The following is a 24,509-nucleotide window of genomic DNA, read 5'->3' as shown; positions in this document are numbered from 1 at the left end:
TCCACATATTACATTGCTTGATTTTTTGTCAGTTTCTATCCGGAAACTTACACAATATTTGTGTCCTTTTTTATCCGGTTTTATGTGGTAATTGATCGGTCCATAATATTTATTCGATCTTTTTTGTATCTGTGTCTATAAGGAATTTTTTCGATCCGCATATTACCCTGCTCGGTTCTTTCTCAGGTTCTATCCGGAAACTTATACGGTATCGCGTCCTCTTTTTTATCCTGTTCTATACGGCAATCGACCAAACCATAATATTTATTTTATCTGTTTTTGTATCTGTGTCTTTACGGAATTTTTTCGATCCGCATATTACACTGCTCGGTTCTTTCTCAGTTTCTATCAGGAAACTTACACGGTATTTGTGTCCTTTTTTTATCCTGTTCTATGCGACAATTGACCGGTTCATAATATCTATTCCATCTGTTTTTGTACCTGTGTCTATACGGAATTATTTCGATCCGCATATTACTCTGCTCGGTTCTTTCTCGGGTTCTATTCGGAAACTTATATGGTATTTGTATCCTATTTTTCATCCGGTTCAATCTGGAACTTTACCGGTGCATAAAATATGTCCTCTACCTGTTGTTTATTCGAATCTATACGGAATTTTGTCGGTCCCTAAATTTTTCTATCCGGCTTTTAATCGGGTTCTATCCGTACGAGTATACGATGTAATAAATTTGGATTATCTTATTTTTTTATCTGGCTCCATGCGGAACATTTCCGCCACTCATATTGCACTATCCGGATTTTTTCAGACTCTATCCGGATTCTTATACGGTATAATGGATTTGATCTATAGGGTTTTTATCCGGCTCTATGCAGAGTACAATCAGTGCCTATATTACCCTACTCGGATTTTTATCGGGTTATATTCGGATTCTCATACGATGTTATAAATTTAGCCATCTGGTTCTTTATCCGGCTCTTTGCGGAATATTCCCGCTGCACATATGGCCCCATACGGCATTTTGCCGGGCTTGATCTGGATTCTTTTATGGTGTAATAGATTTTTCCTCTCTGGTGTTTCATCCGGCTTTATGCGTAATATATCCGCGGCCTATATGGCTCTATCCATATTATTTCAGACTCTATCTGGAATCTTATACGGTGTAATTAATTTGGTCTATAGGGTTTTTATCAGGGTCTATGCGGTATATGTTCGGAAACTATATTGCCATGTCTGACTTTTTTTAGGTTTCTATCCGGCTTCCTATACAGTGTAATAAATTAGGTCTATCTGGATTTTGGTCTGTCCAATAGTTTTAAAGGATTTTAAAAAGATTTCAAGAGAAACTGTAGTACTTTACCGAATTTTTAAGGATTTCAGGGGATTCTAATGGTATTTTTGAGATCCTGACGTATTTCAAAAGTTTTTACGAATTCTCAAGAAATGCCAGAGATATTCGATTGATTCTTATAAATTTTTAGAGGTTTTAAGAAGTTAAAAACTATTTTCGCGGATTAAAAATAATTTTATGGGAATTTAATAGGTTTTATCGACAAATGTAAGGGTATTAAAGAGATTTCATAATATTTCAAAATAATTTATGAAATTTTAAAGGATTTCAAAGACTTTAAGAAATACCACCTATTTTACCGAATTTCGAACGTTTTCAAGGGTTTTTAATGGCATTAGACATTCAAAGGAATTACAAAAAATGTATGTTGTTGCAAGAAACACCGAAGGATTTTGAAGTAATCTTTGGAATTTTGAGAGGTCTTAAGGAAGTATAAACGATTTCCACGGATTACAAAGGATTTTAAGAGATTTCTTCATATTTTAAAAGAAATCATGGAAAACTAAAATATTTTAAAAGGATTAAAAAAAATATCTAAGTATTTCGCCTAATTTTCAAGGATATTAGGAGATTTTAATGGTATTTAAAAGATTTCAAGGAATTCAAAAAAATTGTACGCTGTTCCAACAAATACCGAAGGATTTTGGCGAAAATTTTATGAATTTTAAGAGTTTTTATTTTCAATTAAGAGCGGTTATAAAAGATGTCATGATATTACAAAAGAAGTCATAGGGTCTTTAAGGATTTTAGAAGGATTTCAAGAGATTTCAAAGTGTTTTGCCGAATTTCGGAGAGTACCACGGGTTTTTCATAGTATTTCGAAGATTTTAAGGGATTTCAAAAAATTGTACGCTATTCCAACAAATACTGAAGGATTTAGACGGAAATCTTAAGGATATTAAGGGCATGCTCTCCGTGACCACGTGACCCAACCAGTCCCCGGTTATGAGCATTTCTTTTGGTGTTCACTGTGTCCACACGGATTGGGATATCGTGTTTAAAATTTGACAGATTAAATAAAAAGAACTAAAGAACGTTTGTATACACCAATATGTTATCAATATGCCTAAGGACAAGAGGAACTGCAATATAGACACAGAAATATGTAATGATTTAATTATTATCTGTTCAAGTATAAATCATAAGAGAGAAAATATGTAGTATACAATATAATGAACACAATGTAATATACAACAAAATATTAATCACGATATTAATATTCTAATATTGCATACATATTTTTATTTTTAAATTGCGCGAAATTGTCAAATATGATTAAAATCGCAAATTTGGTTTGATCTATTTTGGATTTTTTGGTTCGCGTATATTGAGCATTGACACCAATTTTTGACTAAATCGTTTAAACCTTAAAAAAATTAATGCAAGCAATCAAATTTGCACATTTGTTGCAAATCAACAAATAAGTATCTGCACACACGTAACCTATCATTACACAGCCACACAAAAAAAAGTGTGCGGATGTGGTAACAAGAGACACATATTCCTATGGATTTTGGAGCGCTAAATTCAAATTCGGTATCAAAAATCACCCATCACGTCATGGTTGACCCGTAACCTCAAAAAATGACGAAAAATCATGCACTGAGGCAAATAAATTTCAAAATAATGCCAGTGATGCAAATTTTCACTTCAAAAACATGTCTTTAGCAGTGACGGATCAACCCTTGCCTGATATCAACTTATTTAACATAACTTTACCCAACAGAACCTGACCTCATCTAACCTGAATTTACAGAAATTTATTGAACTACACGTAAAGCTCTGGAAGCATATTTTCCCAGTAGCAAATGTGTGCTACATCGAATGGGTCAACTCGAGCCTAACCTAAAAATAAATCTAACCTAGCCTAACCTAACCTAACCTCACGAAACACAATTAAACTGATTGTGTTGTCCCGTTGTGTTTGCGGTACCGTTAGAATCAGCTTAGGTTTAACCTGCAAACGCGTCAGACCTATCCTAACCTAAAAAACCTGACCTAACCTAACCTAACCTCACTTAACTTTACATAACACAATTAAACTCATTGTGTTGTCCCGTTGTGTTTGCGGTACCGTTTCATTCAGCTTCGGCTTAACCTACATAGAGGTTTAACCTATCCTAACCTAACAAAACCTGACCTAACCTAACCTAGCCGAATGAAATTCAACCACACGTGTAGCTTTGTAAGCGTACTGTTCTCAGTCTTAAATGTGTACTATATTTAATAGGTTAACTCGAGCTTAACCTACAAATGAATCTAACTTAACAGAACGTAAAGATATTTTGCTTAACGCAAAACATCTTAACTTAAGTGTTCCCGTTGTTACACAATAAAATTCATTTCATTGTACTACAGGTGGTTAAAAATTTAGACGCACATTACTCGTTAACTGCTATTATTGTCAAAATATGAAAGTACGCAAGAACAGGGTTGCCAGCGTAATCGGTTAGGTTAGGTCAGGTTTTGTTAGGTTTGGATAGGTTATACCTCTATGTAGGTTAAGCTGAAGCTGAATGAAACGATACCGCAAACACAACGGGACAACACAATCAGTTTAATTGTTTTTCGCGAGGTTAGGTTAGGTAAGGTTAGGCTAGGTTAGATTTATTTTTAGGTTAGGCTCGAGTTGATCCATTCGATGTAGCACACATTTGCTACTGGGAAAATATGCTCCCAGAGCTTTACGTGTAGTTCAATAAATTTCTGTTAATTCAGGTTAGGTGAGGTCAGGTTCTATTGGGTAAAGTTATGTTAAATAAGTTTATATCAGGCAAGGGTTGATCCTTCACAGTTGTCGACATGTTTTTGAAGTGAAAATTTGCATCACTGGCATTAATTTGAAATTTATTTGCCACAGTGCATGATTTTTCGTCATTTTTTTAGGTTATGGCTCAACCATGACGTGATGGGTGATTTTTGATACCGAATTTGAATTCAGCGCCCCAAAATCCATAGGAATACGTGTGTCTTGTTACCAGATCCGCACACTTGTTTTTTTTTGTGTGGTTGTGTTATTTTTGGATCATTTTTAGCGATTTCCAGCGGAGAAAAAAAGAAAATTTGAACGTCGATAAGGTCGAGATCACGTGACGAAGTTCGTTCAGCAATTTTTTGTGTACCTTGATTTTAATTTCTTTGGTCCTAAAAATTAAAATTAATTTCAAATTGGAAACATAGCTACACCAGAAATGTGATCAAATTTACTCTTAGGAGTTTTCCAACCAACTTCCATAATTCTTGACGTCTTATTTTTGACGTTGAATCGATCAGCTGATAACTATTGTTGACAGTGAACCAACCGGCGGGGATCAGCGTCGGACTTGCCTTGTCTTTCGCCCCTGGGCGAAATTTTATTATTATTGGTTTGGTATAACTTAAAATTGTTTCACATCAGTAAAAAAAGTCCACAAGGATATAACCATTAGAAAAATTCAATTATTTTCTTAAGATGAACATTTCTCGAGATGGGACTTGGACGGATTTTCGAGTATCACGTTCTAAGATGTTCCTCGATTTTTTTAAATCGAGGCATTTACTTTATCGACGTTAAAAGTTTTTTTCCTATCCCTATTGTGTTTCACTAGAGAACTTTCTTCATAATTATAAACATTTTGATATATACAAACGTTCCTTAGTCCTTTCGGTATAACTTCCTAAATCCTGAACACGATATCTCAATCCGTATGGACCTAGTGAGGACCATAAAAAATGAAAATCATTTCATTCTCCACACAAAAATTTTATGAAAGAACTTAGTCACGTGATCTCAACTTTATCGACGTTGAAAGTTTCTTTTTTTCTCCGCTAGGAATCGCTAAAAATGCTCCAAAGATAATGATAGGTTACGTGTGTGCAGATACTTATTTGTTGATTTGCAACGAATGTGCAAATTCTATTGCTTACATTAATTTCGTTTGAAGTTTAGACGGTTTAGTCCAAAATTAGTGTCAGTGCTCAATATACGCGAACCAAAAAATCCGAAATGCATCAAACCAAAAATTATCTGCAAAGTGCTAGAACTCGATTGGTAATATCCTATTTCATCGATTTATAAATATACTTTCTTCAAAACTATAATCATATTCATGTATACAAACGTTCTTTAGTGCTTTTTACTTAATCTATAAAATTTTAAACACGATATCTCAATCAGTGTGGACACAGTGAACACCAAAAAATGATCATATCCGGGTACTAGTTTGGTCACGTGATCACGAAGAGCATGCCCAAAAGAGTTATTTTTAAATTAAAGGAGATTTTAAGAGTTTTCATGAAATTACAAAAGAAGTCATAGGATCTTTAAGGATTTTATAAGGATTTTAAGAGATTCAAAAGTGTTTTGCCGAATTTCAAAGAGTGCTACGGGTTTTTAATTGTATTTTGAAGATTTTAAGGGATTACAAAAAAATGCATGACGATTAAAAAAATAACGATGAATTTCGACGGTATCTTAAGCATGTGACAGATTTTTTAAGGAAATAAAAACGAATTCCGCAAATTACAAAGGATTTTAGGAGGCCTAAAGTGATTTCAGGACATTTTAAGTGATTTCGTAATATCTCAATAGAATTGACCGGATTTAAAATAATTTTAAGAGGATTTCAATATCTACCGATGTATTCTACCGAATGATAAAGGATCACGTAATTTCTAGGATTTTAACCGATGTTTATAGATGTTTAGCGATTTCGATGGATCTAAAAGGATTACAAGAAATTTGGATGGATTTTTGGAAGATTTCAAGCAATTCCAATGCAAAAGATTTTAAGGAATGTCAAAGAATTTTAAGGAATTTCCACAGTGCCTAAAAGACTATAAAGGATTTTCAGGAAGGTCATTAGAAGGATTTCAAAAGATTATGTAGAGTTTCCAGGAAAGTTAATAGGCTTCCAGGAATTTTCTTATGGTTTGAAAAATGTTAAGGATTTTACTGAATTTTTAAAAGAAATCATGGAATTTTAAGGGACTCTAATGATTTTTGGGGATTCCGTAAGATTTAAAGATTACATAATAAAAAACAATTCAACTAATTTTGTATAAGAAGTAATTTCAACAGCCAAAACCTTTTTCAATTATGTAACATTACAAAATTGCAAAATAATGAGAAAGAGGAAACTTACGTAAGATCTGATTTGGACCCCCATCCCCAAGTAAGGATATGTAGGTATTTTTGGACCCCCCCCCCCCCCCCCCCCCCCCCCCCCTCCCCACACACCCCAAAGCCTTATAAAATAATGCAAACTACTTTACCATATAAAAAAAGAATTTCTAAATTTCATAGAATTCTTAAAACATTCGTTATCAGATCATACAATCAGGCAATACAGTGTATCTCTTAAATGATCTCATGGGAAATAGCCCTACGAATCGTAGATAATAGGAACTAAAAATTAAAATCGTGAAATTCATAATAAAAAGTAATCGGAAGCGTTCCTAGTGCAATGCATTTTCGCAAACCTCCCCTTACAGGTATTTAGGAAGAACCAAAATATTTTAAGTAGAAAAAATAATAAATAATTATTTTTCACTACTCCTGATAAGAAGAAAAAGGAGGAAGATGAAAAAAATTGAATTAGAGGATGAAAAAGTTTCTTCTTAAGAAATTAAAATTTCTTTTCATAGTATTTTGAAATAATGTACCTTCTCTGAATTTCGATACAAAAAGGCACTTTTGTAAAAAAACATAAAAAAATTATCTTTTGATATTTTACTGGCGCAAGTTACACTTAATTTGCACTTTCTACTTCTCAGAGTTTCAATTTTTTACACTTGGACAATATCCATGCGGATTCATGTACTGACACCTCCAGAAGACTAGACCTAAAAAATTCAATATGATTTTAATATTCTTTTATGGAAGTTCAATTAACATTTAAAAAATTAAACGCTAAATGAACCAAAATTTAAGTTCCATACAAATTTAAGTACGAAATTCTTGTAAATTAACAAAAAACAAAAATTCAACGATCAAACTTGAAGAAATTACTCTTAAATATATCTGTGAATTAGCCTGGATTTTTTTTGCACTGGGTAAAAGCAGGTAACTTTTTTGAAACCCGGGAATTTTTCAGAATTGTTTTTACTTTTGCAATATGTATAATCTCGTTCTTCGGAAAAAATTTGTTTGAAATTGTACTCAGTGTTACCAACCATTTTCGCATAAAATATTAAAGCTCATTTTAAATTTAGGATTTTTAAGTTACTAATTATTTTTAATGGTTTTCAAAGCAAGCCGTATTTCTTCAGCTAGGGGGTCCTTGTCTTCGCCTTCACTTCGATCTTAGTCAAATTCAAGGTTGCCATCCTGTTAAAATTATTGATAATTTAATATTTGATCAAGGACACAATTAAAAGTTTATGTCCTTTAAATTGATCTCTTTTACAGTTTTAGACGTTCTTACAATTTTCTTAAATATTATCTAAGTGTTTAAGTCCGAAAAAGGGTTTCTATCTGATTGCTTCCGGCTTTCAAGCGTACCTTGGAAACAGAAAATCGAATAATTTGGCCAACGGAATCTTATCCGGCCCTATCTGATAATTCGTTGGAACTATATTTGTGTGATTTACGTCTAAGACAGAAAATAAATGGTTTTTATCTGCCTCTGTCCGGCTTTCAAACGGGCCTCGGCGACAAAAAATTCAATTATTTTTTTAACGAAATATTATCCGGCCCCATCCGGTAATTGGTCAAAACTGTAGTTAGGTGATTATTTTCGTCCAAGGCAGAAAATGGTTTTCTATCTGTCTCTGTCCAGCTTTCAAACGGGAATCGGCAACAAAATAATCCAATCATTTTTTTAACGAAATATTGTCCAGCTATATCCGGCAATCGGTCGCAACTGTATTTGGGTGATTATTTCCGTTCAAGACAAAAAATGGTTTTCTATCTGCCTCTATCCGGCTTTCACGCAAACATCAGCAGCATATTGAAAATTTTATTTAGATAATTTGTAAGTCTTCCACCCATCTATAATAAAATTTGGCAAAAAGTTTGAAATTTAAAAAAATTCCTAATCTATGAAAAAAAATATTTTTTTCTCTTTTTTAAAAACTTTCAAAAGTGTATAACTTTTTTCATTTTTCTCGAAAGTAAAAATTTAATTTAGATAATTTGTAAGTCTTTCGCCCACCTATAAGAAACCTTGACATATATTGAAATTAGGCAACATAATTATTATAAATTATACATTATTATAAGAAATTACGCAATTTGTCATGTCAGTTTAGAAAAAAATACCAACGAGTATTTTTTTAAACAATAGCATATTTTCTTTCATTTCAAAAGCTGAATTTTTATTTAATTAACAAAGGTTTTTAAAAAACAACAATTTTTATTTAACTAGTCGTATCTATACCGACATTTTGGTACGAATAGCCAAATTTTTTTGGTACTAGTAGACACTGCCTCTATTTTTATTATTAGCAATGATGATTTTTGTTCATTTTTTCTCAGTATGAGCTGCATAATGTAGCGTTTCTGAATTAAGTAGAACTGTTTTCAGCTGAAAAAGTTATTTTCAGGTATTTATCTAGTATGATTGTCTTTTGCAACGGAAATTTGTACATGAAATTATGCAAATATCCATACATAGTATATTAAATGTTAGAAATATATGAATTAAAAAATTATTTGGTGAAATATAAGTAAGTCTGTGGAACTAAACGAAAACAATAAATTAAAAAATATAGATGTTTTTATTTTTTTCTGGTTACAAATCACAATTTACGAAATTTCTGATATTAATGTGCAATTTACAATGAGTATATATTTAATTTCAATTGTTGTTAATTATATCCGGATTCAATCGCGCGCCAAAAGCGACCAATGATAGTCACTGCACCGGGCAAGCACAGTAGCTTAACATGCCATAGTTGGGATCACTGGCTGAAACTGAGAAAAGCGGCTGTTGCTTCACGCACCAATGCGCCCCAACCTACGCCCTCCGAAAGTAGTGTCATCTAAAAAAGCTTATAACTTTCGATGCAAACAGAAATATTGCAACATTTAAATATGTGAATAGTTGTAAAAATATACCTGTAAATGTAATTAAATTTAGAGAGAAATTTGCAATAATGAATATCCCTATGCAGTTTGAAAGGAGATAAAGAAGGGAAACAAACTATTTCATTTGCAGGATTTGAAATAAATATGCACACATCACGTGACTTAAAACTACCAATAAGAAATGTGCATTCACTCCGCGCTGTTTTCCCTGTTTAACCTGAGTGCAAACACTGAATAGACTGTATAAAGTTACACATTATATATCATTGTGGCACTGTTTATATTCATATATGTAATATATATTCCTAACCGCCTATACTTTAAAATGTGTAGCGCGTATTAAGATTAAGTGTTTTGATAAATTGAAGAGTATTTAAAAAAGTTGTGAAAAAAGTGAACGTCTTACAGTTTCTGAATTGATCACTGTGCACATCGATTAGTGCAATTTTGTATGTAAATTGCAATTTTGTGTATAAACGAAATTTTTTTTGTTTAAGGTTATGTTTCGATAATTTAACCTATATATGATGAATTTTATCTTTGGAGGTGAAGAAAGAAAGCCATTAGAAATTAGTGATGATAATAACTCACCACGACAACCAAAGAAGCGTTATTCTTACTTCTTTGACTGCCGTGAAGTTTTACATCCAGAAACAGTCCGACGACAGAGAATAGAGTTAAATGCTGCTTTAAATGCAGGTAATTTAAAACGATGGTAGCATTATATTTCAATTCTTATTGCGTTTCTACCAGTAATAAAGCTAAGCAGGTCTTTTACCCTTTGTTTACAAATTTTCCTAATAATATTATAAATTAATATTAATTAATTACAATTTTTTTTAATTTTTATATTTTTCTTGAGATAAAAAGAAGCAGTGAAATTATGCGCCCCTCCATTAGGTTTTTTCTTAACTAATTAATTTTCTTGAAGTATTAGTTTGTTTCGTCCGCCATTTAAAACCCTTTAATAATATATCGTTACATGACGTAGACTATAAAAAAGTTGTCGAGACATTTCATTAAAATGTGGTATTCAAACTAAGACAAGTATTCAACTATTTCATTGGAAATCTGATAGAACTTAGATTTTTTCCGAATCCATCCAAAAATACTGTGTAAAAGCACTTGAATGATGCCTGTTTTCGAACAATTTTGAAAATCTATAGATATTTTTTTTACAAGATCCAAAGCAAGAAGATATAACAGAAGCTCCCTACTTCGATGCTGAAAAACAAGTCACAAGCAATGATGAAATGAATTATCATCGTGAACAGTCAAGCATAGAAGGGTCGAATGAATCATTTGCAGATACTACTAATATAGGGAAGAACCTATTTTATTTTTCTAAAATCTTTTGAGGAAGAAGATTTTTCGAAAGATTGATTGTTTTTAATGTTGATCAGAAAAATATTGAAATTATGGTATTTTGTACAATTGCATATAACATTTTTAAAACGCATTAAATTGAAAAAAATTACATTCAAATCTGAAATTAAAAAAAAATAAGGCTTTTGGTGTGAACTACTGTCCACGGGCTTTAATTCGGGTAAAAGTCAAATATCCAAAATTTCATAGAATATATTTTTATTGAAATTTAACAAAAAAATGTGGCAAAAAAATTGATTTAAAAACTTATCAAAAGTTTTAAAGTATCAGATTCCAGAATGGATAATTGTACTGAATAGAGTAGATGTGATACATGGATAGATACTAATACCACGATATTGAATCAGAACCGTAAGGGGGCGGATTTGTACAAATTGATAACTAAAAAGAAATTTAAAATTTCAAATAAAAATGTTACCATTTCAGGCGTCGAACTTATGGTATTATTGACCATTTTCCACAACCTTGTTCAATGATCATGAAAATATCTTACAACTATTTAGAAAAAAATGAAACTGACGCTAATATTTTCGCAAATTGCCCACTAATGCAACTATTTTTTCACATCGCCTTCAAACATATTTTCAAACTCATTCGCTGATGGGCTTAAGCAATAAATCTGCTATCTCCAAAACAAAAAATTTAAAAGTTATCATAATTGTTAAGATTTCACACAATTTTTAATTTTTTAAGAAATTTGGAGAATTATTACAAATTTCAAGATAATTCATGGGATTTGAAAGTATTTCAAGGGACTTGCAATTTATAGGATCTACAAGGATTTCAGGTCGTATGAATTAAATGGAATTTTATGGGACTTCTGAGGAGAGAAAACTATATGTAGTGTGTTTTTGAAAAATACAGAGGAATTCAACAAGAGTTAATAGAACTTTTAGAAATATCAACGTGGCCGTTGGATCAGGAAATGACAGTTGATCTATTTTTTCACCGAGAATTTTTGCAAACTTTAAAAGAAAAATATAGCCAATCACTTGAAATATTACAAATTTAATATGAAATGATGTAATGTAATTTAAGACAAATTTGATCTTAACTTCTTTTTCGATGTTAAGGCCATGTAAGCGTAAGCTCAAAAAATTTGTGTACATTTTTTTAAAACCCAACTTACGCCCACACGAAACGCGATATCGAGTTGAAAGTTAGGGAAGTTTAATAAGAAACACCAACGAACGTTTTTCCAGTCCTAAATTTTTACAATCATGAGAAACGTTTTTTTTTTTGAAACACTTTTTTTTTGCTTTTCTCATAATTATACAAATTAACGACCAGGCAAACGTTTCTTAGTAATTTTCATTTTATTTCCAAAATTTTCAAATCCATATCGCGTTTCGTGTGAACATAAACTGGATTTGAAAAAAATGGTAAAAAAAATTTGAGGTTACGCTCCCATGGCCTCAACAATAAGGTTAATTGTTAACTTTTTAAATTTTTAGATTATTCAATGTACAATGTGTACTTCTACAATATTTTACTTTACGAATTCAGCGTGGAATTTTGTTTTCTTTTTTAACCACAAATATATAACTGTTCAGTTTTTAAAAACTTAGAGTTTTCAGTTTCTCAGTTCAACGTTAAATGCTTAATGTTGAATGCTTTCATTTTTTACGGGAAAATTATTTAGCGTTTGAATACCAAATTTCTGCATTAAAAATGTTTTATGCTTCAAAGTAATAACTTTTATATTTAAATTTTTAGAATTAATTTTTATGGGTGAAAAAAACCTACTTTCGTTTCACTTTTTAAAAAAAAATTTACATTTAATCATCGAGAAATGACCGAGAATCCCCCCCCTCCCAACTTAAATACCCTTCTAGAAATAATCGACCAAGTTTCGAACAAAAATAGAATAGTTAAATTTTCAGTTAAAAAAATTAATTTAAAAAAATGCATTTTCAATGGAATAGTTAAATACAGTAATGTGCAGCAACTTTTATGACTGGAAAATCATTCATGTTCAATTTTACATAGCAATTAAAAAAACAATTAACCAAGCTCTCCAAAAAACTCTATGACTCTAACAAAAATTCCCTGACATTTTCATGTTTTTTCAGTTATAAAAAATTCCCTGATATTCCAGGTTTTTCAAGTGGGATAAGCACGCTGATTTTACTGAATAATATTAGGATAGATCACTTAAACTGATGTACTTTTTTCCGAAGTTTGAAAAGTTTTGTTGTTTATGTTTCGACACGACAAATTAAAATATAGTTCAAGTTTCCACTCGATCACATGTCCCAAAATAAAAATTCCCACAGAAAAATTGAGAAATAAATGACCAAAGAATTTTGCTAATTATTTATGCTTATGCGAATCATTTTTGTTGAGTTTTTCAATCTAAAAATCATGAATAGAGACCAATATTTTGGTACTAAAGATGCTTAATTAGGTTTAAAAGTCTGTCCTCGAAGTTATAATAGATACATTCTTTCAATTTGAAGATGGAATCATGCACTGAACACGTAATGTCTAATCTCTATAACCAATATATTTATCACAAACGAAATGCAGCATCAACTTGAAAAATAATCACGACATGAATAAAAACTTTAGCGGTTATGTTTCGAGAGAATATGTCGCGAAAAAACAAACGCTGGCCCCATCAAACTTGATAACGTGCGTACTGGGCATGTTCGCAAAGCGCTGGCCCATTCAGAATGATAAAATTTGCACTTGTAATATTACATTTTAAATTATTTTAAGAAATTAGCTATTTCTCAGGTTCAAATTAATTTTCTATTTTTAAGTAAATAGCTTTTGTTAATATTTATCTGTATTATTATTGATAGCATTTAATGATTTCAAATTGACCCACAATCAAGTATTTACAGGTGAATCTTTCAAAAAATGCATTTATAATGACCTTTGATACTAAAGCACACAGAATACTCTGGGGTTCTTCACTGAAAGGAAAAATATTGTTTTGAAACTAGTTTCTGGCGATGTAATTCAGGTTCAGGAAATATTTAAAACTGATACCCGATAATCGAAGTGAGCGAAAAATGAATATTGATAAGTTGTGATGCAAATAGCTACGAGTACGTTTGCGATAATAGGGTTGTCGCACAAAAAGAAATTATTTTTTTTCTAAATTAAACTTCAATTAGAAAAAAGATAATCATTTGGACTTTACCTGATTTTGTGGATTTCACTAGATTTCAGAGAGCTTCACAATTTTATTTATTTTTAAAGACATTATAGATTTCAAAATGTGTTGCGGAAGTTTATTCCATTTTTATAGAATTAGTAGGTTTTTCACAAGATTCAGTTTTAAAGTGAAAATAAAAAAAAATGTTAAAAAGACGGAATCATTCTTCTAGCGTTAGTATCGACAAAGTTCCGGATAGGACCGGACAAGATTCCGTCGGGCAATTAATTTTCTTTTCTGTTTTCAATATCCGCTTGGAAGGCGGATAGAGCCAGATAGACAGCCGCTTTCAAATTTAACAAGAACAGTTTCTGGATTAAAAATTGTTTAACCCTTAAATTAAAAAAATTATAATTCAAAGAAGTTCAACTTGAGTGCTTTAATTTGCAATTTGGTTTTGATTGCTTTAAATGAAAAAATGTGAGCCTTAAAAGATCAAATTTTTCAATCTACATCATCGAGAAATGACTAAAAATGTTTTCCAACCAACTAAAATGACCATCACCCTGATTATAGAAAACTTTAAAGATTAACAAGTTTCTAAGAAATTTCAAATTATTTCGTAAGATTTCAGAAGCTTCAAACATTTTGTAGATTTCAAGGAAGTTTACAATATTTGAGGGATTCAAATGATTTCAACAGAAATTAAATGATTCTATGGGATTGCAAGGAATTTCTATATATTTTAAGGGATTAAACTCAAAATTGTATTTCCCAGAGACTTGAGACGATTTCATAAGAGTTTACAGGAATTAAAAAAATACCAAAGATTACAAAGGTTTTTTTTCTGGTTTTTTGAATTTTATGAGATATTAGAGAGCCAAAAATTACGTAATTTTCTAAGGAATTTTGAAAGATATTAGAGGAAATAAAAAACTGCAGGAAATCTTCTACAAATTTTTTTTTTTTAATTTTAAGGAATTTAATGAGTTTTAACATTTTTAAGGGTTTTCTAAGAATTTCGTAGTATTTCAGAACATTTCAAAGGATTTTAAAAAGGTTTCTGAGATATTAGTGTCACTTGAAAGATTTCAAGGGACTCCAACGAATTTCTAGAAAAATTTTGGAAATAAATGAAATGAAATTACGAGTGATTTCTAGGGATTCCTGAGGAATTAAAGGATTTAAGAGATTTCAATGTATTTCACTAAATTTAAGGGATTTCAAAGGCTTCAAAAAGAAATGATAAGATTTCAAGGAAGTTCTACTGATTTTAAGGGATATAACCAGATTTACGAGTTTCAGGGTATATCTTTAAAAAAATTAAAAAGGATTTCACAAAATTTTTTGGGAGAAGTCTGCCATTTAAACCTTTGAAATTTTTAAACACTTGCTTGTGAAGTTATTTTATTTTGGGGGGGGGGGGCAAATAACCCATTTAAACCAGGCGCAAAAAGGCTATTTACGGCTCTGTATTGAATTCTTACTGTGTGAAAAAGCATCATTAGCAAGTTCTTCAATTTAATTTGTTATATTTTTCTTTTACAGATACGCCTATGAATTGCATTGGAGAAAATGTTACACCAGAACTTTCTGATCCGGATAAAAGGGCTAAGCGTGTAAAATCTATTCAAGAAATGCCTCGCAATCTCGACCCATTTTCAGATTTTTCAGATGACAACGAAACCGATAAATTTGAAAATGGCCGCATACCACAATCATCAAAATTAGTATAAAATTTATGTGGTCCTTCTGCTGCATCATCATCACCTTGACAGCCATTGGAATCCACCAATGATACTGTTTCTGAAGTTTTTAATTTACAAGAGCTCAAAGATTATATACTGAACGACGGTGAGAGTATCATGTTTCAAGAATCTGGTTTCAAGATTTGGTAGTTAATTCTGATAATTCTTGGTATTTCAACACGATTTCACATGAGTTATAAGGGTCGGCGTGCCTTGATTGAAGCAACAAAACTGTTTGCTGGCTCACAATATGCTGCTTGGAACATAAGTGATTATCACTTATCAAAAATATTCGATCCATCTGAAAGCGTTATAAAATACCACTTTTATTGCAATGTTTGTTGCAAGGAACTAGAGGAGCCATCAACGAAAAGGAAATTAAAAAAACATGACACAATTTGTAATACATTTTTGCGTCAGTTAACATTATTGATGAACTCACCGTACTATTTTCTATCGATAGACGTAAAATATCAAATTATTTCCTTATTGAAAATGGAAATTGTTAGGGAAGGTTTGCGAAATAATTTAAAGAATGCTAATCCTACTTATCGCATTGAAGGAATAATGAAGGGTGTTTACGATGGGCTTCTGTATAAAAGAATCGTTGTGCAAATGAAAGCTGACTGCGTTCTTTAAACCTTTTTATTCGCCACAGATGAGGCACCTTTAAATGAAAGCACCAAAACATCTTTTTGGCCAACGTTTTTAGATATTAATGAACTGCCTCCGCAGTTACGGTTCAAGTATCCCTTGTTAGCAGGTTTATGGATGGGGAAAAAAGAACCTAAATCTGAGATGACGAATCTTTACATGAAATCGCTCGTGCAACAAGTGAAAATCTTAGGAGACATTAGTTTCGTAATGAACATCAATGGGAAAAATATTTGGTTTCTTGTGCCGCCGTTAATGTGTAATGTTGATAGCGTAGCACGTCCGCTTCTACAAAATAAAAATCAATTCTATGGAACTTTCGGATATTCTTGGTGTTACTCTGAAGGGTAACATTTACATGGCTCAATGAGATATTTGATGGAAGAACACGAACCAGCTAAGATAAGTCACTACCAATATTTGCTGGACATACAAGCTGCTCAGAAGATTAGACAATCGTCTCTGAAAAGGGAAAAAGTATTGTCAGTAAGTGAGGATAAAGAAAAAGAGGATGATGAAGAAAAGGATGACTGTGAAGAAGCAGAAGCACTTACAACTTCAGATTCAAATCAGAAACCAAAAAAGAAGCCACGAAAGAATGCTAAAACAATTAGGGGTGTGAAGGGATTTTCTTTTTTAATGGATTTGCAAGGATTCGATATGGTATGGGGCCTTTTTAGAGATTATTTGCATGCTGATTCAATTGGAGTTGTACTTCAATTGTGGAATAACTGGACTAATTCACACAGTCCTGTGCATTTTACAAAGCAAGAACAAGTGACGGTTAATGAGAAACTGCTGAAAATAACTCCGCCTCAGGAGGTACACCGACTTGTAAGACCTTTAACTTCGGAAAGAAGCAAATGGAAAGCCTCAGAATGGCGCAGCTAGTTACTTTTTTTGCAATCCCTTGTTTAAATGAATTTTAAATGACTATGCTCTGAAACATTTTGCTTTATACGTCAAAAGTCTGTATACATTCCTTTAAAGTAGTATAACTGAAGAAGAATTGCAGAAAGCTGACTACGATCTTCAATAATTTGTCTACTTTTATGAAATTATTTACGGTGAAAAGTATATGACTTTTAATGTTCACACTTTGAAGCATTTGGTTGACTGTGTCAGATGTTGCGGACCTGTTTGGGCAAACTGGACATTTTCATCGGAAAATGCTATCTACTATTTAAAGGAATGTGTACACGGACCTAAAGTTGCCTGTGATCAAATGACAAAAAAACCATACAAAGAAATATTTTTCAAAGTCTTATATCAGAAATGGTTAAATCTCCTAACGCATTGCAATATTGCGATTCATTGTTTTCCAGAAAAGAGGTAGCATCATTCTGTCGTAGCGGAGAAGTTGTTTAAATTGGAAACGGGTCACTCAACTCGAGCTTTCCTTCGCCTGAAGGCAGTCAGGTTTTTGAATTTGACCGATGCATATTTGTTGACATGGTAGTCAATTCTGAGCAGTTCAATAGGCCAATAAAATACAATGATACCGTGTTTCTTCTAAAAATCAACAAATTTGTTCAAATATTACATTTACTTCACTGTGACAAAAGTGCTTTATCAGAAGTCGTGTACCTAAATGTCAGTAAAGTAGTTTTGAGTTGCACAGAACAAGGCACTCAACGTAGTGCGTTCGATGATATAGAGCTAAATCATTTATTCAAAATAGGAAAACGGGGAGATAAAGATATTATAAAAATAACAGACTTGAAGGAAAAGTATGTACATTTGCAGCTGGATGATGTTACTTACCTTTGCACGTTATCTAATCGATTTAAAATTCAATAGCAAAAGATGACTGTCGTTATTTACTATGGTACATGATAATGATAACCATTACTTTAAATTTTAAGTCATTTTTTCGACGCCCGTGGAAATATCACAAATAAAATAAAAATAAATTTTTAATTTTACTTACATATTTCTTATTTGTTTTAATGTATAACATACTTATGAATTTTTGCAAACCCATTCTCAGTCATACACTGCATATTGCCGGGTAGGATTTCTTCGGGCGAATATTCTCATATAATTCCCGACAAAGTATCAGATAGGGCTGCATAAGACTGGATCAGGCAAATAATTCAATTTTCTGTTTCCGATATCGGCTTGAAAGCCAGATATAGTCTGATAGAGAACCGTTTTCGGACTTCGACGAAAACAGTCTTCTAACGTTACTTCCGATAGAGCTCAGGATAGGGCCGGATAAGATTTCATCAAGCAAACAATTTGACTTTGTTTCCAATGTCCGCTTGGAAGCTGGATAGAGCCATCTAGGCAATCGTTTTTGGACTTAAACGAAAACAGTCTCCTAGAGTAAGTACTAAAATAGTTCCAAATAGGGCCGCATAAGTTCCCGTCAGGCAAATAATTCAATCTTCTATTTCCGGTGTTCGCTTCAAATGCGGATAGATCCAGACAGGAAACCGTTTCCGTGTTTAGACCAAAACAATCTTCTAATGTAAGGTTCGACAAAGTTCCAGATAGGACCGCATAAGATTCCATCGGCCAAATAGTTCAATTTTCTATTTCCGATGTTTGCTTTAAAGTCGGATAGTTCCAGATAGAGAACCGTTTTCAGACAAACGAAGTTCTCTAATTTAAGGTCCGACATAGTTCCAGATAGGGCCGTATGAGCTTACATCTGGAGAATAATTCAATTTTTTGCTTACGCTGTTCGCTTCAAAGACGTAGAGAACCGGATAGAAACCCGTTTTTAGGCAAACGAAAACATCTTCTCATTGAAGTTCCGACAAAGTTCCAGATAGGGCCGCATAAAATTTAATCAGGCAAATAATATTCAATTTTTTATTTCCGATGTTTGTTTCAAAGCCGGATAGACCCAGATAGAAAACCGTTTTTAGACAAATTAAAACAGTCTACTAATTTAAGTTCGGACATCGTTTCAGATAGGGCTGCATAAGATTGCGTTGGTCAAATAATTCAATTTTCTGTTTCCAATGTTCGCTTCAAAGCCGGATAGGTCCAGATAGAAAACGGTTCTTGAACTTAGATAAAAAGAGTCTTTAGAGACTCCGGGATAGGGCCAGATAAAAGACTATTTTTCATATGTCATCCGGATTGAAATCCGGATAGAGTCGCTAATTTTCCTTTAAAACTTTACGAGGCGAAAGAGATTCAGATAGAGACGGACTAAAATCCGAAGTGGGCTATATGCACCTTTATCCGGTTTTGTATTTGACTCTATCGGATCCTATCCGTCATTTTAAGCAGGGATACCTTGCTTATTGTAAGAATAATACGTTAATGCGATTTTGTTCAATGCTCTACACGATAATTGGTAAGTGCTTTCTGGAATCACTAAATCTCACACAAATTCGTAACACCTTGAAGAAAAAAAGCACTATTCTCTTCTGCCCAAATACCATTTATAACAAAATATCCAATAGGAAGCTTTCACCTTCAATTAATGCACATTACATTGAATACAGGTGCTCGCTAGAGTTTCGTTGTCTACCGCTATGTCTGGTCCTAAATCAACGTAACCTACACGCATTCCATTTGCAACTAGAGTTAAGCCTTGGCGTATATGCATTTCATCAAACATCAAACAACATACTAGCTCATAGTCATATTTTTTCAGACGATTCTTAATAGCTTCTAACGCTTCTGCATTAAAACCTGGTTCACCATTAATGCTCTTGTACCATCTACTGAGTGTAGGAGGATGCGGTAAGCAGGAATAAAATATAAATAATAAAAAATAATGCCTTAGGTGAGTAGTAGAACAAAGTAACAGCAAACTTTCTCAAATTAGGACTATACGTTCTAGGTAAATGTTGCTTGTTAACTTTTCTTAATGCATACTTAAAAACCCCGGCACAAGACCCACCTAATGTATCCAGGACATCCAATTGTTCTATGTCGAGTAACTTTTTCCGCTTCAATGACTTCAAAACTGTTTTCATCTCAGCTTTTTTTTTATCAAAACGTCTTTTGCTTTTCTGCAGAATTTTTATTCTATGGGCAAATCAAAATTGCTGATGTTGTAGTTCCTTTCGCATCTGTTTCAGAAAAATACGTTCAATTCATTATTACACTTCATTCACAAATTGAATATCAAAATTATTCACTCGAGACGAGTTGATTGACATATAGTATTAATACATATAATGGAAATGTAAGGGAGTTTAAATATTATTTATATGTTATATATTAATATTTATTTATTTATATATTATACATAAAGAACACTTATAATATTAGAAAATTTAATTTTTTATAGAACAAGTTTTTTCCCCATTGCAATTCAAAGTTGTTCCAATAATTTAAAAGATGCCTGTACTTTAGATGGATCAAATTACCTTTAAGATTAATTCAGTTTGTCACCGAGTACAGGAGTTAAGGTCAATTTTATAATGGTGACAAAAATAGGCGCCGTTCCTCTATGAGGAAGCAAATGTATTTGCAACTTTATCGTAATGAGAAAGCAAAAATACTTTTTAATTACGTGTAGATATTTCCCTTTTCGATTTTCTTTGATTATTAGTGAGAAGTTCTGTTTGGTTTTCTTCACAAACTTACATTATAGCTGCTTCTAATGCAAGGGGATCGCAAGTACTGTCTATGACATTCGCAGTAAGCCAATTATTCGGAGTAATAAACGCAGTATCCTGATGTTCTTTGCTGTTTACTACTTCTAGAATTGGGGATTCTGAAACCTCCTCAATAAAACTTTCCACCTCTTGCATTGGCAAATTTTCACATTCCTGTGAGGTACATGCATTGCCGTTACAAGAGTCTTTCTGTGAGGATGCTGCTTTCATAGAATTGTACGCCTCATCTATGGCATTTTCTCGAAGTTTCATCAGAGACTTAGACCTATTAAACATTTCCTCACCAGAATGCATTGAACAAACTCTCATATTTTTGTTGATGAAGTCCACATTTAATCCTTAAGCATTAGCCCACTGTGCTTCTCGGTGTTCGTTGAAAGGAAATCTAAAAATGAATTTTACAAAACAATAATTGAAAACATGGCAGATCTAATACATTGAATAAAATAAATCATTTTAAAAAATCAAAAGTTTTTCGATTTATGTTTTTGTCTTTTTCGTATTTTTATGTACATTTTTAATATATTAAAAATTTACGAAATTTAAATTAGACCAAAATCCAAATTAAAAATCCCATTTAACGTCCAATAATCAAATTGATTTAAAATCCTGTTAAACAAAACAAGAATCCAACGATCAAATTTGGACCACAACGAATAAACGAAAACCCAAAAAACAACAAAAAAATAAAATAAAATTTTCGGAAAAAAATATAAAAAAGAGGAAAGAAAAATGAGAAGGCAGTCAACCACATCCCCTTCCTTCTCTTTTTCCTTCTTTCGTCTTTTTTATTTTTGTGACCATCAAATTACAATAAAATGAAACAAAAAATATATATATGACATAAATAAATAAATTTGCATTACCAACGTTTCGGTACTCGTACAGTACCCTTATCAAGGCAAGACAATTTTAAGTGCTAGAAATTGACAGCACCCACGAACAGGTGCACTCCCTTTGATACCTGAGAATCGAATGAGGGTCAGTAGGTCAATCTGTTGTAAACACAATATAAATATCTGTTACAATTACATCAGAAATAGAGAAAGTACAAGAAAAACAGAATTCACGAAACAGCTACGTTATATGTAATTAATCATATTAGCATAACTTTTGTTCAACCCATCCAAATCGGTTTCTAAATTAATAGATAAGTTTTTTTGGTTTTTAATATAAAGCATTTCCATGAATTCCCTCTTTCTCTCATTACTTTCACTATGCGAAATTTGAACATTATCCTAGTCAAACTCATGGTCAACATCAACAAATGCCCTTGTATGTCTGGCAAGAACACATTTATAACACCATTTACAGTTTTTCCTCCAACAGATCCAACTTCATTGCTTATTTACTATGTGGAGGAGTACGGGTGGCGCCACAGTGGTGCCTAACGGCACTTTTCCATCGCGTCAATCGGCTGCTCACTGTACTACCAGATGTGCAAAAGTGTCAAAATACCTGCAAAAATAGTGAAAGTTTGAAATAGTTGAGTTCCGAAAATGGGCTTCTTCAACAAAAAATTCTTAACAAATCTAAGACATATTTTTTTAAAAGGATTTTTTCGAAACCTTATTTTTATATAGTAGAATAAAAATATTGGTGATTCAGAACCAGACGGCTGACTCTGTACTTGCCTTCCAACTTCTTTTTTTTAATTTCCTAACCTCTTACCTTTTTCAATCTTTTTTCTGACTACATTCATTGTCACGTGATCTGACTTAAACCGTTGAAAATCTGATACTATTACATCCTGGAAAAGGACCCCGTAACACGCCTATGGGAAGAGTGGTTTCGGTTATTTGACTGAATTTTCTATATGTTACGCATCTCAGCGTCCTGAACAAAATTCTCAATGGACACAAAGCCCAAAACTCAAAGGCTTCCAAGATAAGGCCGGCCAAAATCAGTGCGATGGGGGTATCGACTTTACTCGTAAACTAGGCCATTGACTCTTATTGGAAACGTACCTCCGATATAAAGTTAATGAAAGAATTAAAAAAAAATCGCCGTTGCCGCTTGCATTACCATTACTCAGAGATTACCACGCGGAGGTTGCAAAGTCGAACTTGAACTCCTTTGTCATCGTCAGTCTGTCAGTCGTTATAGTCATAAAGTTCCTCTGTATTATGTTTTTTTCTTGTTTTAGATTTTCAAGTTGTTACGTTTTTTATTTCTTGAATCAAGTTTTATCTTTTTTTTTCTATTTCCGTTTAGTTTAGAGATAGTTATGCTATTATTCAGACCATAAACTAGTCATAGTGTGTCTTTTTCTAGTGTTTTACACATTTTAGTCTTTTAAGTCTGTCTAGTACATTTATTGCTTCTAATCTCTTGTATTATTCTTCTAATTTCTATTTTTTACTATCGACTATCAATTCTTCTACGTCTGCACCATTATCATCTTGATTAAATTCCCTATTATACTGACTTCGGGGGGCCTTATCTTGGGACCCTTTGAGTTTTGAGCTTTGTGTCCATTGAGAATTTTTTCAGAATAACGAGACATGCAACATATCACAAATTCAGTCAAATAACCAAAATCACTCTTCCGAGTAAGGAAGATGACCGCGTGAATTTGTAGAGGCGATACCCCCATTATACTGACTTCGGGGGGTTTTATCTTGAGACCCTTTGAGTTCTGGGCTATGTGCCCGTTGAGACATGTGTTCAGAATGACGACACACGTAAAATATAAAAAATTCAGCCAAATTAACGCTGGAATGATAAAAGCATTAACTTGAAAATAGTCGGTAATTACTTATCTGGTAAGCCACGACTATTAAACTAGGACCGATGATAAATATGCTACGGTCGAAAAAGTAGTAAGCGCAAGCTAATTAACGGTTCATATCCGTAAGTATACTGATCCATCCAAAGCATCGGTAACTTACAAATATGTAGGTTGTCCAATTAAAGCAAGGTTACTTTTTACGCCCTCATAATGCAGGGTAATCAAATTTTATACCATCTAAGACTAGTAACTGATTAAGACTAAAGTTATAAATTAATGTTATAAATTACATAGTCAAAATACGTAGTTGCTATATTGGCCTATAGAACTTAGAATTAAGATATTGTCTACAAAAGAAGAAGAGAATTGTAACGAAATTACACATGAATAATGATGAAATCAATATAGCTGAAAAAAGGGATAGAATTAAAATTATAAAGCATGTTAGAAACATAATCAATGAGAGCGAAACAAAGACGAGACTTTGTTAGTTTTCTCGCTTCTTAGGTGCCTTGACGAGAAGTTTCGATTCGTAGGTGCCTTGAAGAGACTTTTCAATTCAACGTGCCTCGACGAGATTTTCCGATTTGTACGTGTCTTTTTAAGAGGCTCAGTCCTATGTAAACCCAGACTCATTCCTGGTGGTTGTCTTTATGTTTTTAGCAGTCCTACTGTTAGCTTAAGCTTCAACTGTACGAACCTCTTGGATAAAGTCTCGATCTCTTAAAACAATTCTTAAATATTCCTCAAGGAAAAACGGCCTTGTATAAAGTCGCGTACCTTTTGCATCTATAGTGAAATAGTGCAGGGTAATAAGTATAAACTAAGCTCCTTTGTCTGTCTGTCGCCGTACAACTGTGCCTGCTGAAGATGCTTTGGCTAGCGTTAGGTATTTGCAGCTAACCACATTGAGAGAAATACTGTATGAGAGCATCAAGTGGCATACCACAATGAAAGAGGAATTATTGGGGCTCTAT

At 32.6% G+C, this 24,509-nt stretch overlaps 1 protein-coding gene across 1 annotated transcript; it reads right to left on the bottom strand.

Annotated features, from left to right (window-relative positions):
* Nucleotides 1-20,200: 20,200 nt before the first annotated feature.
* LOC117173584 lies at nucleotides 20,201-21,146 on the bottom strand. Its single transcript, XM_033362225.1, has 2 exons — nucleotides 20,770-21,146; nucleotides 20,201-20,249 (listed from the first exon to the last, which is right to left on the bottom strand). Exons 1-2 carry the CDS (start codon nucleotides 21,108-21,110, stop codon nucleotides 20,201-20,203), a joined length of 390 nt encoding a protein of 129 aa, XP_033218116.1. The 5' UTR covers nucleotides 21,111-21,146.
* Between the last annotated feature and the right edge of the window lie 3,363 nt (nucleotides 21,147-24,509).

Source organism: Belonocnema kinseyi, chromosome 5 (genome assembly GCF_010883055.1).
Source record: "Belonocnema kinseyi isolate 2016_QV_RU_SX_M_011 chromosome 5, B_treatae_v1, whole genome shotgun sequence".
NCBI classification, from domain to species: domain Eukaryota; kingdom Metazoa; phylum Arthropoda; class Insecta; order Hymenoptera; family Cynipidae; genus Belonocnema; species Belonocnema kinseyi.
Note: the sequence above shows the minus strand (reverse complement) of the source record. Positions and strands in the feature narration are given on the sequence as shown.

Bases quoted from the DNA above. Each gene is read 5' to 3' on its own strand.
- LOC117173584 (XM_033362225.1), bottom strand. From the start codon at position 21,110: ATGAGAGTTTGTTCAATGCATTCTGGTGAGGAAATGTTTAATAGGTCT. The intron at 20,250-20,769 runs GTAAGTTTGTGA...TTTCTGAAACAG, and splicing joins GCATTAGAAGCAGCTATAAT to ATGCGAAAGGAACTACAACA.